Below are 18,986 nucleotides of genomic sequence, written 5' to 3' on the forward strand. Positions count from 1 at the left end.
TTTCATCTCTTCCCTCATTTGCTGTGTATTCGCATCCATCGTCGTTTTCACTTCATTTGTATTTGTATCCATTTTTTCGATCATTTTCGCATTCATCTTTTCGTTTATTTGTTTGTTCATGTCTTTCATTTCGTTTTTTATTTCATTTGTCATTGCCGCATTCATTTGTGCCAGCATGGTGAATAGCTGGGCCATGTCGGATGCACTCAAGTGAGCCGTTTCGGCAGGGGTTGGGGAAGGGTCTTGGTGGAGAGGGGGGGGGAGGTGTCATACACCGCGGCCGCTGCCGCACCCACCTCGGGCCCTGGGTTCAGTTGGGCGAGTCCGTGTTCCTGCACAATCAACATTTCCTGCTCGGGGATTCCATCCTGGACCATGGATTCTACACATTCTACATCCATTTCTAATACCCCCGGCTCCCGCTCGCCTTGAGACGCCATCTTGCTTCTCGTGAAGGGTTAATTTGCTCGCTCGTAATTTGGAGGGAATCGGGGGTCGCTTCTCTCACCCCTGGACCGATTCCCGTGAATTTAGCCGGAGACAGGACAGCCCGTTTTCCTGTTCTCCGATACCAGTGCCGCGAGGAGGGCGATGAATTTGTATCGCACGACCTGACACCAGTGTTGCGGTTTTCGCGCCCGCCGGCGTGCTGACGGCCACGTAACTCGAATCGCGGCACGTCGCCCACCGGACGGACAATCCAGTCGTGACCCTCTCGGACTAACGCCGGGAACCAGTCACGGGTGGACCTTTCGGTCTCACCGCGATCGAGCCAATCAGCCCCCGCGTGGGATAGGGTTGCTCGCCAAATTCGAACTACCTAAGTACCCACGCGGAGGGTAGACCGGGCGATCGCACCTCGCCGCAGGTCGACTTCGGACACGGGCCACTTAAGCGACCCGTTCCGTACTATCAGAATAACCGAGCGGTGTTATCGTCGACCTCGACGGTTCGATTAATTATCGGGCGTATTCAGCCCACTACCAACCCTTTACGTGAAGCAAGATGGGGATTCAATGGAGGAAAAGACGAAGCGAAGCGGGAAACAGTTCAACAATAAAGCACATTTATTCACGGCACACGGGAAGCACACAAATACAATTCCACCAAAAGCACACAAAAAAAAGAAAACACAATTCCATTTACACAAAAAGCAAACATAAAAGTGAAAACAATGTGCAGAGCTAATACCGACTACCGAGCACACGGCAACACTTATACAATTCTACCTCACAGACGGCGCCGACAACACATACCCAAAACCAAGGAAAAGAAATACCCTCAAGAATGAGGCGGGCCTGAGGCCGAGACCGGGTCGGGCCTACCCGTCTGGTGATGAGACGCGGAGCGGCGATGGCCCCGCAACCCGCGGGCCTCGTGGACAGTGCCTGGCAGGGGGTGGGAACGGGGCCCCCTTGGTTGCACTATCTCAGTGCGGGGGGAAACAGGAGGGGGTTGCTGATGCTCGGGGTATAGAGGATCTTTATTATCCCTGGTGTGCGTCTCCACCTCGGCCAGGTCGCGCTGCCGGCCTCCCTCGGGCGTGCAGCTCCTGGCACCGACGCGAGCACCCCCTCCCTCGTCCGACTCTCTTCAGCTTCTCCAGCCACTGCAGGCTTCGGGCTCCAGACTTCCACACTCGTTCCCTCCGTTCCGACTCCTTCTCGTTCTCGTTTTCGTTCTCGTTCTTCTCGTTCTCGTTCTCCTTCTTGACTCCTTCTCGTTCTGCTGACTGACGAACACCGTCCTTTTATCCCCCCGTAACTTCGCCTTTGACCCCTTCCCTTTGACCTTTCACCTCGCTCCCCATTGGCCCGAGAAAAAGTGGGCGTGAAGGCTTTTTGATCCACAAATTTGCATATATCGATCGCCCTGGGGGCGGGGCCAATTCGCCCCTCGCTCACCGATTGGACGGCAAAAAGTGGGCGTGTGTCGTTTTTGATCCGTTTTTGAAGCACAAAATCCATGATTTTGTACACGCTGTTCAACGTGCGCCCTGCACGAGTCCAACACCGGTACCCACAGCGGGGCAAGAACGGTGGCGATGCTACGGTTGCGAGGTGTGACGTGAAGGTCGTGGCGGTTGTGGTGAAGCGGTGGTTGTGGTCGGTGGTTGATGTTGTGGTTGTGATGGTAATCATGGCGGTTGGTCCAAAATAAAGATAGTAAAAGAAAAACGGCTATCCTGAAGAGTCGCAGCACGTATAAATGACATGTATTCCCACTAGACAACGGGTTTGGGCCTAACTACACATGCACTTACCGAGATACCTCACCTAAGGGACCTGAATGGTGGTTTGCGAATCTGGTAACCACAACAATATAATTAATAGGCTGCCGCTCAACGATTTAAATCATAACCGCACTAGAAATCGAAGTGTCAACATCACTGTCATTCCGAAGAAAAAAAACAAACAAACCAGGGAGTCTGGAACACTGACGCTAACCATTACCTTGACGTGTTTCGACTTATGAATAACGTACAAGTAACGTGTGTCAACGATCGCGTAACGTGCCTACAACTTATGCCAGCGTATGCGGAACGTGTGTCATACGCCGAGTAAGTCGATAAATTTTCAACATGCTGAAAATTTCTCGACGTACTCGGCGTCTGACGACGTATGCCAGTGTACTACAATGTCTGCCAGCGTACTACGACGTATGCCAGCATGCCCTTGGCGTATACAAAACTTACCCATAACATATTCGATCTGTGCCAGCTTGGTTCGGCAAAATTTTCATACGTCGGCATACGCTGGCTAAAACGTCAAGGTGTGACAGCGGCTTCACACTTCGATGTCCAGTGCGGTTATGATTTGAATCGTCGAGTCGCAGCCTATGAATATCCTACGCCACGTGATCGTCGGCGATACGCTGCTGCGCGCTATGCATAAGTTCGACTATCGTTGGGCATAGGTTGTGAATGCTGACAACACGCTCAGCATTTGTTGGTATAAGTTATCTATATGTGATTGAAACGTTCTGTGCACGTTACGAATACATTATGCATACGTCCAACACGTTATTATACGCCCAAAACTTTTTTTAAAAACATCAATAGTTCAGCGTACGCCAGCGTTTTACATACATTTTGATACGTTGCCATACGCTGGCTAAAACGTCAAGGGTGTGACAGCCCCTTAATCATGAGCATTTGCGCCATGACCTCCCGACTGCATATTCTGGGGACCAAACAGTGCCGTCCATCCCAAGCGTCTCGGCCTATGACCCCCCCCCCCCATCCCACTTCAATTGAACATCCTTCCTCCCTCCGGTCATAACCCTATCCTCCCATTCTCATCATAATGCATTCCTCCTCCATTCCCAAATCTGATTCTCTCCCCATCATAATGCCCCCCTCCCTCATACTATCCCTGCTCCATGCTCCAGGTGCCATGTGCCATGTCCGGCAAAACTTTCATTTTGTTGTCTGTCCTGGAGAGCATTGCTTGTCTACTCTATGATGCGCAACTGGGTCTGACAACGGAACATCATGCAGTACAGTAGTACTGTTTGTGAGTGTGTCAATCAGTCATGGAGTACAGTAGTAGTCCTTTATGGAGGGATGGCATGGGGAAAAAAATGGTCACCCCATCAAAGGTGTTCAAAACGAAACACTGAAAAGCTACTACAGAGTAGTCATAACTCATGAACCTTTAAAAGCCATACCTTTTATTCTTGAGCATTGGCATATCTATCAAGACTGATAGAGATGCCAGAATACATCACTAAAGTACCAAATTGGAAAAATTGCAAAAATGCCAAATTGTACTTTTTTCTTTCTTCAGCCAGCCCAGCACAATAATGGCTGACACAGTTAAAATTATTCTAACATGAGGAAACAACACTCTCACTGGGGTATTGCACTCATACCACAACATTATTAAAAAAGAAAAACAACTGATGAAAATAACCAATAAAAACAAACCCACAATACAACACTCCAAGCTTTTTGACACCATTTCCGCATGCGCAGACTGAGAAACTCTGCTGTGGATTGTAAGGTAAGTATAGTAAACCCAAGTTTTATGCAGGTTTGGAATGTGGTTTCGACTTTACACATAGGATTTTCTGTATACTGCACTTTTACGCGGTATCTTTTGTCCGCCCACTTCGCCCACCAAGTTTCATCCAAATCCATCCACAACTTTTTAAGATATCGTGCTTAAAAAACTCACTTTTACACGGTATTGTTCATTGTTCCCCTGGTGTGGATCGGTGTTCTTCCTCTGGTCAGTCAGTATTCTTTTTCCTCCGCCATGGTGTCATATGCACTCAGCGATGCTGCTGTGGTGTGGATGGTAACAGATGCACAGTGCATATAGGAATATATTGTACCTATCTCTCTCTGCATCAACACTGTGCTCAATGGAATCATAAGCAATTGCTTTATTCTGTTATTGCCCTTTGTGATTTTAATCATGGCTCCCAAGAGGAAAACTGTTGCTCGTGTTGAATCAAGTGCCAAAAAGTCAAGGAAAATGATGTCTGACACAGAAAGTGGAGGTATTGGATAAGCTTGGTTGAGGCGAGAGTGCGGCATTATGGCATTTCTGGGGAAGACATAATGTCATGAACGGGTTCAGTATTCTTCAAAGAAAAATGCACATAAAACCTAAGGGTTAGTGACTGCTCTGGTTTTATGCTATAATGTGGTGTCAATCCATAAAAGGAATGTGTTGTCATTCGTATTGTGTTGTCATTCCTACCGTGTTTGTTTTTTTTTATGGGGGACGTTCCATCACGACATGTTTTTAAAAAAAAAATTTTAGAATAGAGTACTTTGGAATATAGAATACTGTAGGAAAGCGATGCAGCATGTATTGTAGACCACAACAATATTTTGGAGTATTGTGTTATAAATAAAACTATGGGTAATCCATTGTACATTTTTAATGAGAGATATCAAAGTACAATTTGACTTTAGACCCATTGACCCTTTCGACATTTTAGGCCCTTTATACCCCTAAGATACAATAGATTCTTAGAGCCCTCTCGAACCCTGAGATCCCTTCTGACAGTTTGGACACTTTCGACCTATTTGACCCCTGACCCCTTACATACATGGACTCCTTATACCCTTCCGGCCATTTCAACCCCTTTTACCTTTAATACCCTGTAGACCATATAGACCCTTTCGACCCCCTAACTACTATTGGAACATACCCTTTAGATCTTTTTAGACCATTTAAATATTTTAAGACCCTTTAAACCTTTTATCCCCTTCAGATCCCTTATATTATGACACTGCCATTGCAACATACCCTTTACAACCCTTAAGACCCTCAGACTTCTATAGACACTTTGGATCCCTTTGACCTCTTAGACCCTTTAGACACCTTAGACTGTTAAGATCTCTACACCTTTAATTAAACCCTCTAGATCTGTTAGACCCCTTTAGACACACCCTACAAACATCCTTTGAGTCTTCTTGCAATATACAGGCTCTACCTTTTTCAGCAAGTGATGTGCAAACTCCATGCACCCAGTGGGTGGGTACTCTGCTTGAACAGTTGTAAAGAAGATACAAATAGGAAAGTACAGGAAGAATTAGTTGAGATTGGGGGGGGCGGTCACATAGCACAAGGATGGATGGGTCTGTTAGGATACATTGTTTTTTAGTGGAAGATACTATTGTCGAGGTTGTGTGTGGTGTGGTCATTGTTCTACATGGCCATTTGTGTGGAAGTTGAATCTACTTTTTGATATATAATCTTGAAGATTTAAAATTAATTTTTTTTTTACTTGAAACGCCAACAATACAACACAAGGAATAAATAGCATCTGCCTTTTATTGTATCATCTTTCACATCTGTGAAATCAGTTTGCATCAAAGATTTGTTTGATTTCACTTTAAATTCTACTCTTTATTTTAAATTTTGTGGATCTTTAAGAATGTTTTCTTTTGGAAAATACTTATATTTATTGAGCATATTGTAAAGATAGATATTTGAATGTGTAGAATGTTTCCTATTGGTTCAAGTTTCTTGTTTCTCCCTTGTCTCTCCCAGGCCGGCGTAATGCTCCTCCTCTCGATTTGACAGGCCTCCCAGGGACTGAAAAACTTACAGAGAATGAGAAAGAGGTAACGTGGGCTTGACAGGTTTAAATTTGCAAGGGCATATTTGAGTGAAGGTTGATAAATCTTAATTTTGATATTTTATAACTAAAAATGTTTGTTAACCAAACTGTATTTAGAGTTGTAAGGTCTGTAAATTAGTATCAATGGGGATAGAAAAGATTGCAGGTTTAGAGATAGTGGATGACATGCGGTGGTGGTACATTTCCACCTTGATAGTGGAGGGAAGAATGGGATTGCACCACCTCATGACTCATGTTCAATAAGTGGGGGGAAAACAACGAAATGGTGTAGAGGTGAACAGATAGTGTGGATTTTGGGAGTTTACCAAGAAGGGGCTCAACAAACACGTGAATCCTCGATGAAATGAGAGATGGTTGGGTTGAAAGAGTAGATCGAGCTCGACTAGAGGAGAGGTGTTGTAAAACAAAAATGAGCTACCAACCAGTCTGTGATGTGAGAGCAACAGGCCTTGTGCTTGTCCCTCCAAACAAAAACATCTGTGAAACTATGAGAGATGTGAATGATGTTGAAAGTTGTGGATTCCACAGCATCCAGAAAAGAGAACTGAGAAGCGGTGACACCGACTTGTATGGGAGAGCAGTACTCCAGTGAGTTACTGACAAAGGCCTTGTGGGCTTTGAGTTGATTTCATTTTGAACAATGACATGAAATGATGGAGGATGACCAGTCTGCAGCTGGTTTGGAGGCCATCTTTTATTTACTTTGAATAAATTAATCGTTGAATGAATTGCACATCAACAGAGTGATGCAACTGTTGCCTGACTGTTGATAGTGTTACGAATTTCACCCGCCCGGCATGCGATCGGCCACGTAACTCAAATCGCGACGCGTCGCCCACCCGAACGGACAATTCAGTCATGACCCTCCTGGAACTACCGCCAGGAGCCAGTCACGGGTGGGGGGTTAACCTCACCACAACCCAGTCCGCATTCTACCCGCGCGAAATAGGGTGAATCGCCGAATGTCGATATACCGAAGTACCCGCGCGGGTAGAGCACCGAGGAGTTGTACCACGCCGCAGGTCAGCTCCAGACACGAACCGCTTAAGCAGCTCGTTCCGTGCTAAGGGGATAACCGAGCGGAGTTATCGCCGACCTCGACGGTTCAGATTACTTACTGGGTGTCTAAACCCACTCCGAATCCCTTACGTGATGCAAGATGGAACTTTCAAATGAAGGAAAGGACGCAACGAAACGGGAAAACAGTTCAACAAGCAAGTAGTTCATTACACACGCAGAAAAGGCACGTATTTACAGCCATACAGTGAAAGCAAGCACGTATATACAATCATACAGTAAAAGCAAGCAAAAGAGTTACCACCAAATAATGCAATGTACAAGCACTTATTCAGGTTTACTTAAAAGACTGGCCCCACACACACATTTACACAAAAAGCAAATAAAAGCCACCCTCACAGGCAAGGGGGCAGACAGGTCCGTGGACCAAATGTACGTGGGACCTGGGTGAGCGGCTAGGTCCACGAGACCGAAGGGGTCTTACTCGCGCCCTCGTGGCGCGATGGCGGGCGAGCCGCAATGTCAGCGTAATGTGCCCGACTCCGTGCCCCTGGCGTGGTCGGTGAGCTCCTTCAGGCGTGCGTTGCACATTGGTCGGTCATTGGCACGACAACATTGGCACGTTGGTCGGTCGACACCACGGTTGGGGTGGGGAATGGACGGGGTTACCGGCGCTATCTCAGCGCGGATGGGGGGAAATTGTTGATGCTCGGGGTGGAGAGAGGGGAATGGCGGATGCTCCGTCCCGCTAGCGGGGCCTTGGGACCGCACCGACTCCAGCGAACTCTTGCCCCTGAGCCCTCTTCCGCATCCCTGCTTCACTCCGCGACTCTTCCTCGACCCAGCAACGACAACCTCAACGACGACCTTCGTCTTCACTCGACCAACCCCCGCAACGACAACCTAAACGACGACCTCCGTCTTCACTCGACCAGCTCAGCCAGCACAGCACACACGAGTCGCCTTGTGCTCACGTCTTTATAGACCGGGGGAGGAGTGTGTATGTAAATTCACTGATCAAAACGCGCTTGGAGGCGGGCCACGCCACCCGATGTTCAGCCATTTTGTTGGGCAAAAAGGGGGCGTGAGCCTCTCCTGATCCGATTTCCCTCCTAAAAGGAGTCCACATGCATCGCGCTTGGGGGCGGGTCACACCGCCCGACGCTCGCCAATTGGACGGAGAAAAAGGGGGCGTGAGCCTCCCCTGATCCGATTTCCTCTTCCGTAAAGGCATCCATTTGTACTGGCGGCTCGACGCGTTTGGCAAGAATCACCGAACGGGCCCTGGGCAGCACGGCGTTCGGTGTTGACAGGTGGTGTGGTTGATGGTTGTGGAAGGAGAAAGGCTAAGGTGGTGGGGGGTTTTCTGTGGTGGTTTGGTTGTTGGCGGGCGTCGTTTGGGAATGGCGGTGAAGCAATGTTTGCGGGGTGGAGTTGTGGAAGTAAAAAGGTGAAGGTGGTGGTGTTTGAGTTGTTGGCGGGCGTCGCTTGGGAATGGCGGTGAAATGATGTTTGCGGGATGGAGTTGTGGAGGTAAAGAGGCGAAGGTGGCGGTGTTTGAGTTGTTGGGGGATTATTGGTCCAAAATAACGATAGAGAAAGAAAAATGGCTAACTCAAAGCGTCGCAGCCCGGATGACTCACACTTATTCCCTCTAAACAACGGGTGTGGACTAACACATGAACTTATCGATATATCTAACCCGAGGACCCTTTCTGGTGTATTGCAAATTTACACAGCCGAACACTTCCCCCTCCCCTTTTTACAGACTCGTCCCGAGTCGTCAAATTTTTTTGTGCCATCATGTGTAGTTCTCCCCTAATACGTCTTACCTTCGGATCCCTGAGTGCGACATTCAGTGTATTCGTGTCCCCAAAATAAATAACCTACGGGCTGAGTAACTAATGAAACAAACCCACTCATTCAGACAACTTAAATAAATTGCCGGCGCTATGACATACATGCTGGGGTCGCACTCATATACAATACACAACTTAACACCTTAACCTTATAATTTACACTATTCCATGGCCCAGGATCAATGGACTCTGCAAAGAGAAAAACAAAAGTCAGCAGGGAGCCAGGCTGCTCGCACGCAGTCTCTGGCTCAAGTAATGCAGGTGACAGGGAACGTGGCTGGCTGCGCAAACGCAGTCCAGGACCTCCCCCCTTTTAACATGGACGCAGTGAACAAAACGGCGCATGAGCTGCGCAAATGCAGTCTCCGTGCCAGCTCAAGTGGCACACGCAAGGAACACAACGGCGCTTGTATGGATGGACGGATGGATGCAAACAAAGAACGGTGCACAGGCCGCTACTGCAGGCCCGTGTTGAAGCTGCCAACAGGGCAGTCCTCGCGGCTTGCGCAATGATCCTGGCGCACATGGTAATGAACCAAAGGGGGGGGGGGTGGAATGCAAAACAGAATGGGGGCAAAAGATGACGAGGGCAGTAGGCATGGATGGCAAAGGTGAACAGGCAAGGCATGGCATGACAAGGCCACTGTAGCAAAAACAGCCAGCAGTGAAGCTGACCGGTACAGGCCGTGTAGTCAAAACAGCCGGCAGACGATCGACCGGCACAGGCCTTGCAGCAACAGCCAGCCGATGAAGTGGCCGGCACAGGCCTTGCAATAAACACAGCCAGCAGATGAAGTGGCCGGTGCAGGCCTTGCAATAAACACAGCCAGCCTTTTGCCTTGAAATGGAGGTTGGTGGAGGGAGTGCGGTGGTGCTGGCCACTCGGAAGGCGAGCTCGGACCGACCTACTGTCTCCCTTCCAACCTATCGCCTTTGCCTGTCTCGGTCCATACCCACTCCCTTAATTTGCCAAAGCCAATTTAGCCCCAACCTATTTTTTTCTTTATATTTTCATTTTTACTTCCCCACTCAAAATTCTTCCCCTAACCCCCTTTATCGTCCTTGTTCGGCTAACCTATTCGTCTCAGAGCCTACTCCCAACCCCTACGTTCCCTTACCGGAGGGGAATAAGGGAGAGCTAGCGTCCTGCTTCGAGGCCCAACTCAAGCCTCAGGATGGCCTCCCCAGACTTCAGCGATCTAACCCAAAGTGGGTCCAGCGGCCCACAACGAGAGCGAAGGGATGGATGGTGCGGAGGGGTACACTTCCTAATCTACCCTAACCATTTAACTGTTAACTACCCTGGGGCTTTCAACAAGCACCTCTCGCTTAAACTATTGGTTCTAACAACCCAGATTCCCGTCGCCTGTGTTGGTGTCCTCACAATTTCGGGCCATGCCCTCCAGTTTTCTTCCTTTGCCCTCACACGGCTTCGTGGCTGGGACGCGTGGCTCCCTTGGCAGGCACTACCCTCTGCCGATTCCCCAACGATGGCACCCCCGGGCACTACACTGCCTCCGAGCCCACCAGCTCCCGAAACACCGGGGAGTGCCCTCCCTGGCGACTCCCCTGAAACGCTCACATGGCAGGCTGGCGCCCCGGGCCCCTTTCCGAGGGTCACCCGTGCCCACGACACTGCCCACGCGGCCAATGGCGCCCTGGGCCCCCGCATCATGCGGGCGCACCCGTGCCCATTACGCTATCCCGGCCCCCCATGGGCACTTAGCCTACCGCGGTTGACTAGCCCGGTGCCCGGGGTACCCACTCAGCGATACTCACCTTTCGCAGCCACGCTCCAAGCCCGTCAACAGGGCTCCTGCACCCCTCCAAACGGGTTTCGAGCCTACTTCCCCACCAACAACAAAACGACTTCCATTTTGTCAATTTAACTAACCCAGCTAACTCACTCTACACTGACCCTGGGGTCCCTTGGGTGGGAATCACTCCTCCCCCCAATCACTCATCGCACCATGCATTCCCCATTCGCTCCATTCAAACAGACCCACTGACCTCACTCACTCATCAAGACTCCACCTCACAACTCTTCAACACACACCGCTGAATTCTACCATCCTGCTCACTAAATCCCTCAACTAACTCGTGCTCCCTCGTCATCCCTTAAACTATAACACGTTCCTTTTAACACTACGTAGCTCAGCTACGTCCCCTCGACACACTCACAGTCAGTCACTGTCTTCAAATCCAAAAATTCCATCTCCCATCCTAAATCTCAACGAAAATCCCTCTACCTAATTGATTCCACGGGCACCATGAGGACTTACCCCTGCCCCATGAAGCTGGTCTAGCTATAATTCACCCTTCCCCCTAACTAGTTCCATCCTGTGCCCAGGCCAAGGGGGTCTTCCACCCCTTGCCCAGGGAATCCTGTTCACTCGAAGCGAGGCTTGCATTTTTTTTTATTGCGCAGCACCAGCGCGGCAACTCGCAACCTGCGCTTTTTTTTTTTACTCCCCGTGACGTCATAGCAGCTGTTCATGCACCTCGTCCCTCTTGGACGGTACCATCCGGCAGGGATTCTCCTTCTGCCGGATTCCAACCATACGTGCAGCAATGACATCAACCTGCGCATCAAAAAAAAACAAGCCTCGCGTCTCGAGGGGTTCCCCACGCGAACACATGTGCTCTGCCCGTTGGAGCTTAACACACGCTCGCGTGGAGAACCCGTCCAGTCCGAATCCATCATCCAGCCTAGCCTTTGTCCGTCCGCGGGATCGGCAACATCCACCGCTGGCGTTTCCGGACCGGGTTTCACTCCGGCAGCCGCGCACGTGGCGGCCTCGTGCGCTGCACGGCCCGAATCTCGCGCTCGCCGCAGTGTAAACCCGGCGCGGTCTCCAATGCAACTATGGCCGCTACCCGGCCTCTGTCCCTTATCTGTCGACGTCTGCATTCCCTCCACACGCTCAAACTCCCACGTGTCACGAGACTCACACACCTCACCATTACATTCACACAGGGAGACGCGGCTGCGTGCTCCCACATGCCGACCGTCATCTCCCTTGCATACCGCTCTCTCTCACACACACGGTCTCACTTGCACTCGGACGTTCACTCACGCATGCCCTTTCACTCGCACACGGCCTTCCACTTGCACACGTCGCTCCTTCCACACACGGTGCCTCATCCACACACGTCATGCTGGGAGGCATGCACTTCGGCACACTTGCCACCACACCACTCACACGTGGGGTTTCACTCCCACACGGGGTGTCACTCATACCCGGGGTCTCATCCACACACGGGGTCTCTGTCACCCACCCGGTCGCTCTCACACACGCCCTTGCACCCACGCTATGTGCGCGTTGCAGCACGCATTTCGCCTCACTCGTAAACACACACACCGGGACAATCGCACTGGGGATCAGTGCCACCACATGGGGTTCCGGGGCCTTCATACCCCCCAAGCTCTCTGTGCACTCGTCCACAGCACTCGCCCCTTCAACGTCGTTCGGCACGACCGGACCCACCTGGTTGCGATCAGCTTCAAGGGAGCATAGCGTCTCCCTCCGTTCCCGAAGGAGGCCATCCGGCTGCTCGCACCGGGTCACAAAACAGTCCGCCAGCTCCCCCTCATGGTCCTCCCCTACCTTAATGTGTGTGCTCGTCCTTAAACCCGTCTTTATCGAGCAGTCTCTCCTCTATTTTTTCTATCTCCCGCGTCTCGATTACTTTTTATTCTTTCCGTCGTCACCTCGTGTCTCATCTCACACGTCGCAGTCACCCCATTTAATTTTTCCCTCTGTGTCACCGTTAATGTTTCCGTCGTGACTCTCGCCCAACACGTCCCCCGAATTATTTTGTCCTCCCCCGCTTCCATAGCGGGCCGGACAGCCGTTGCACTCCCCCCCAGCTCGTTCGCTCCCACATGTTTCGCTGCCATTATGCCCGCCTGCAGGCATCACCCCACGCGCTGCATTTCACCCCGCAGCGTTTGCGTATTCGCTTCCATGTTGTTTTTTTATTTCTTCCTTCAATTCTTCCTTTCCTTTGCGTTTTCTTTTAAATTCGTATCCATCTTTCCGTTCAGTCCGTTATTCATTTCCACCAGCATTGCAAATAACTGCGCCATGTCGAGTGCACTCGGCTGAGTCGATTCGGCAAGGATCGGGGGGTTTTGGCGGAGAGGGGGAGGGGAAGTGTCATACACCGCGGCCGCTGCTGCACCCATTTCGGGCTCTGGGTTTGATTGGGGGAGCTCGTCCTGCACAACCAGCATTTCCTGCTTGGGGATTTCATCCTGGACCATGGATTCTGCACATTCTAAATCCATATCTACCCCCGGCTCCCACTCGACTTGAGACTCCATCTTATTTCTCATAAGGGATTAAATTTGGCTCGCTTGTAATTTGGGGGGAACGGGGGGGGGGGGTTTGCTTCACACACCCCTGGTCCGATCCCCGTGAATTTAGTTGGAGACCGAGGTGGATTTGAATCCCACTCCTGACACCAGTGTTATGAATTTCGTCCTCCCGGCGTGCGATCAGCCACGTAACTCAAATCGCGACGCGTCACCCACCGGAACGGACAATTCAGTCGTGACCCTCCTGGAACTACCGCTAGGAGCCAGTCACGGGTGGGGGTTTAACCTCACCACAACCCAGTCCGCATTCTACCCACGCAAAATGGGGTGAATCGCCGAATGTCGATATACCGAAGTACCTGCACGGGTAGCGTACCGAGGAGCTGTACCACGCCGCAGGTCGGCTCTGGACACGAACCGCTTAAGCGGTTCGTTCCGTGCTAAGGTGATAACCAAGCGGAGTTATCGCTGACCTAGACGGTTCAGATTACTTACTGGGTGTCTAAACCCACTACTAATCCCTTACGTGATGCAAGATGGAACTTTCAAACGAAGGAAAGGACGCAACGAAATGGGAAAACAGTTCAACAAGCACGTAGTTTATTACACACGCAGACAAGGCACGTATTTACAGCCATACAGTGAAAGCAAGCACGTATATACAATCATACAGCAAGTAAAAGCAAGCAAAAGAGTTGCCACCAAATAAAGCAATGTACAAGCACTTATTCAGGTTTACTTAAAAGACTGGCGTCACACACACGTTTACACAAAAAGCAAATAAAAGCCACCCTCACAGGCAAGGGGGCAGACAGGTCCGTGGACCAAATGTGCGTGGGACCTGGGTGAGCGGCCAGGTCCACGAGACCGAAGGGTCTTACCCGCGCCCTCATGGCGCGATGGCGGGCTAGCCACAATGTCAGCGTAACGTGCCTGACTCCGTGCCCCTGGCGTGGTCGGTGAGCTCCTTTAGGCGTGCTTTGCGCAGGCACGTGTTGGTCGGTCGACACCACGGTTGGGGTGGGGAACGGATGGGGTTACCGGCGCTATCTCAGCGCGGATGGGGGGAATTGTTGATGCTCGGGGTGGAGAGAGGGGAATGGAGGACGCTCCGTCCCGCTAGCGGGGCCTTGGGACCGCACTGACTCCGGCGAACTCTCGCCCCTGAGCCCTCTTCCGCGTCCCTGCTTCACTCTGCGACTCGTCCCTCGACCCAGCAACGACAACCTCAATGATGACCTTTGTCTTCACTCGACCAGCCCCCGCAACGACAACCTCAACGATGACCTCAGTCTTCACTCGACCAGCCCAGCCAGCACAGCACACACGAGTCGCCTTGTGCTCGCGTCTTTCTAGATCGGGGGAGGAGCGTGTATGTAAATTCGCGGATCAAAATGCGCTTGGAGGCGGGGCCACGCCACCCGATGTTCAGCTATTGGTCAGGCAAAAAGGGGGCGTGAGCCTCTCCTGATCCGATTTCCCTCCTAAAAGGAGTCCACATGGATTGCGCTTGGGGGCGGGGCCACACCGCCCGACGCTCGCCCATTGGACGGAGGAAAAGGGGGCGTGAATCTCCCCTGATCCGATTTCCTCTCCCGTAAAGGCATCCATTTGTACTCGTGGCTCGACGCGTTCGGCAAGAATCACCGAACGGGCCCTGGGCAGCACGACGTTCGGTGTTGACAGGTGGTTTGCTGTGGTGGTTTGGTTGTTGGCGGGCGTCGTTTGGGAATGGCGGTGAAGCGATGTTTGCGGGATGGAGTTGTGGAGGTAAAGAGGCGAAGGTGGCGGTGTTTGAGTTGTTGGGGGATTATTGTTCCAAAATAACGATAGAGAAAGAAAAATGGCTAACTCAAAGCGTCGCAGCCCGGATGAATCACACATATTCCCTCTAAACAATGGGTGTGGACTAACTACACATGAACTTATCGATATATCTAACCTGAGGACCTTTCTGGTGGATTGCAAATTTCCACAGCCGTAACAATAGGCTGGGGTTGCTGTATGGCATAATGTGGAGTCATCTGCATAATTTAAGAGTGGCCTTTCCAAGGCAACAAATATGTCATTTATGGATATAAAAAACAGGACGGAACCCAAGATGCTGCCTTGGGACACTCCAGTCTCCACTGTACGAAGGTGACTTTGTATGCTGCATGCAGCAAACCAGGTGTTCCATAGGTCATATTGTCCAAACTTGGCACAATTATACTCTAATACAAAGATGATAACTGGATTCAACAGGTCAAATGTCAAAGGTCATGTGCCCTTTGAAAATCATTATGCTAGAAATGTCTGATAATGTCACTCTCTCACACACACGCACGCACGCACGCACGCACACAACCTCTGTCCACCTTCAATGGAGGTAATGATCAATTTATGATTGGAAGGAGAAAAAAAAACAATAGAGAAGGAGGGGAATTCCATGTCAAGTGTACACACCCTCCCGACACTAATACCTCATTTTCTCCCTATATGTTGGTCATTTATTCACTTGGGTGAAAAAACTCAAAATACCAACTTTTAGACCTGTGGGCGCATCGGGGCCCATTTTAGGCCCCCCCCCCCAAATTTGGGCGCTCCCGGCTGCCCCCACAATCTTCCAGTGGCCATATCACAGGTTGTAGTGGTCCGATTTGGCTGATCTTGGTATCAAAATGCTCGTAAAAGCAAGATCTTTCAAATCGCATGACGTCAAATCACTCCGAAACAGTAATTCAAAAAGTTATAGTTTGGGGCGCTCTTTGACCTTGGGCCCCCGCTCCCCAGCCAAACCGATGGTCCCGATTTTTTCGTGTGAGAATACCCCTTCATATACTCCAACACCTCAGCATAAATGAAAATGGGATCCCAATGGGTTCACGCATGGCAAAGATTTATGTTGGGGGACTCGGGTGCTGGACACACAATACCCCACAATACATAGCACACTATTTGAACACAAGATTTCCAATACACTATATCAGTATATTGTACATAAATTTTCCACATGCACATGCAGGAACTGGAAGCGATACTAGTACGAATAAGAGTTTTTCCTAGCATATTATAGTCAAGATTTTTTGCCAACCAATGTTTTATTTTGACAGCTGTGTTTCTTTTTTACTGATTGTGTAGGTTCCACCTGTAGCAGTTTTTGGTTCTACAAAAAAAAGTATATCAGAAATGTCTAAAATGCAGTGATCTTCAATGTTTAGGAAAAAAGAAACTATTTGCAGGCCCGTTTGGATGAAGAAAATTCACTTTCACTTCATGAGTGTCCTGAAAGGCTTCCATGATGCAGGCAAGCCGCCATTTTCCATCATAGTGCACTGTGACATAACCTTAGAGTTTCCCGTTAAAAGTTGGTGTAGATTTTGAAATAGCTGACTCGATACGGTGTTCCTCGCTAAGGGCCCTGTCACACCTTGACGTTTTAGCCAGCGTATGGCAACGTATCAAAATGTATGTAAAACGCTGGCGTACGCTGAACTATTGATTTTTTTTTCAGTTTTGGGCGTATTCATAACGAGTTGGACGTATGCATAACGTATTAGTAATGTACACAGAACGTTTCGATAACTTATAGATAACTAACACCAACGAATGCTTAGCGTGTTGTCGGCGTTCACAACCTATGCCCAACGATAGTCGAACTTATGCATAGCGCGGCAGCATATCGCCGACGATCACGTGACGTAGCCTATTAATAGGCTGCCGCTCAACGATTCAAATCATAACCGCACTAGACATCAAAGTGTCAAGGTCCTGTCACACCTTGACGTTTTAGCCAGCGTATGCCGACGTATGAAAAATTTATCTAAAACGCTGGCACACGTCGAATACGTCATGGGTAAGTATTGTATATGTTAAGAACACGCTGAAGCACACTGGCATACGTTGTAGTATGCCGAGCTCGTCGACAAATTTTAAGCATGCTCAAAATTTTTCGACGTATGCCAGCGTATGACTCACACGTTCCGCATACGTTGGACATAAGTTGTAGGCACGTTATGCGATCGTTGACACACGTCGACACACGTTACTTGTAAGTTACTCATAAGTCGAAACACGTCGAGGTAAAAGTTAGCGTACCCGAAACTTATTTCTAACCTATGAGTAACATGCTTTGAACCTATGTGTAACGTATCTCCAACGCATATTGATGTATGTAGACGTATTTGATTGATGTCTTCCGGACGACCACAGAACTTACAGCTATACTACCGTATAATGGCGTATTGGCATCGTTTAGGGGAATTGGTATATAAAAATGGGCTTCACAGGAGGAAGCCGTTAGTGTTTCAGACTCCATGGTGAGTAGATTTCCATGTCAGGAGTATCAGTAGTAGTAGTAGTAGTAGTAGTAGTAGTAGTAGTAGTAGTAGTAGTTGTAGGTCCATGTCAGTAGTAGTAGTTGAGCGTGATGGGGAGGGTGTGGGTGATGATGGATCCTCTTTGCGTCCACGTCCACGGCCATGGCCAGGAGACTTCTTTGCAGCATTCTTCGAGGTTTTCTTCGGCATTTTTTTTAATGTTTTTCTAAGCTGTACTATTGATGTTTTTTTCAGTTTTGGGTGTATTCATAACGAGTTGGACGTATGCATAACGTATTAGTAACGTACACAGAACGTTTCAATAACTTATAGATAACTTGTACCAACGAATGCTTAGCGTGTTGTCGGCGCTCACAACGTATGCCCAATGATAGTCTAACGTATGCATAGCGTGCGGCAGCGTATCGCTGACGATCATGTGGCGTAGGCTATTAATAGGCTGCCGCTCAACGATTTAAATCATAACCGCACTAGAAATCGAAGTGTCAACATCACAGTCATGCCGAAGAATAAAAATAATAAAAAAACATGGAGTCTGGAACACTGCTGGGTTCCCTCCTGTGTGAAGCCCATTTTTATATACCAATTCCCTTAAACGCTGCCAATACACCATTATATGGTAGCTGTAAGTTAAAAAAAAACACGTTCAGTAAGTTCTGTGGTCGTCTGGAAGACGTCAATCACATACATCAATATGCGTTGGAGATACGTTACACATAGGTTCAAAGCACGTTACTCATAGGTTAGAAATAAATTTCGAGTACGCTAAACATTACCTCGACGTGTTACAACTGATGAGTAACTTACAAGTACCATATGTCGACGTGCGTCAACGATCACATAACGTGCCTACAACTTATGACCAGCGTATGCGGAACGTGTGAGTCATACGCTGGCATACGTCGAAAAATTTTGAGCATGCTTAAAATTTGTCGACGAGCTCGGCGTACTACGACGTATGCCAGCGTGCTTCAGCATGCTTTTAACGTATACCAAACTTACCCATAACCTATTCGACGTATGCCAGCGTTTTAGACATTTTTTCATACGTCGGCATATGCTGGCTAAAACGTCAAGGTGTGACAGGGCCTTAAGACTGAATTCACGTACTTGAAGAGCAGTTTCAGAAATATGGATGAAAGCATGAAGTTTTTGAGTTCCAGCTATGGTTTTGGCCATTTTTAACCTTTCTTCCAGATTTCATTCTTCCTCGTCATACGCCTCTTGGATCCCGTAACTGAACTTCATTTCATTCAAACCATTTTCATCAAAGGCGAAAAGATCTTTTGGAGAAATAATTTGACTGTCGTAAGGTCTACGCAGGCTCTCACGTGTTGCTTCTCGTTTGACTGTACCTCCCACGCCATC

At 49.2% G+C, this 18,986-nt stretch overlaps 2 protein-coding genes across 6 annotated transcripts in view; one reads left to right on the forward strand and one right to left on the reverse strand.

Annotated features, from left to right (window-relative positions):
- The window catches only part of TADA2A (transcriptional adaptor 2A), a 164,347-nt gene that overhangs the window by 136,272 nt on the left and 9,089 nt on the right, over positions 1–18,986 (forward strand). For both annotated transcript variants that reach the window (XR_015058727.1, XM_085883406.1), the window contains exon 14: positions 6,012–6,085. Coding sequence is in view for 1 of the 2 variants with exons in the window: in XM_085883406.1 (XP_085739532.1) it covers positions 6,012–6,085 (74 nt within the window). In the remaining variant the exon portion in view is untranslated. The remainder of the gene's footprint in view (positions 1–6,011; positions 6,086–18,986) is intronic.
- LOC147027200 (uncharacterized) overlaps positions 1–18,986 on the reverse strand; it is a 101,592-nt gene that overhangs the window by 17,242 nt on the left and 65,364 nt on the right. For all 4 annotated transcript variants that reach the window (XR_015058730.1, XR_015058729.1, XR_015058728.1 and 1 more), the window contains one exon: positions 4,179–4,287. The gene's annotated coding sequence lies outside the window, so the exon portion shown is untranslated. The remainder of the gene's footprint in view (positions 1–4,178; positions 4,288–18,986) is intronic.

Source organism: Eptatretus burgeri, chromosome 5 (assembly GCF_056783735.1).
Source record: "Eptatretus burgeri isolate ZD-2024b chromosome 5, Ebu_testis_v1, whole genome shotgun sequence".
In the NCBI taxonomy this organism is placed as follows: Eukaryota; Metazoa; Chordata; class Myxini; order Myxiniformes; family Myxinidae; genus Eptatretus; species Eptatretus burgeri.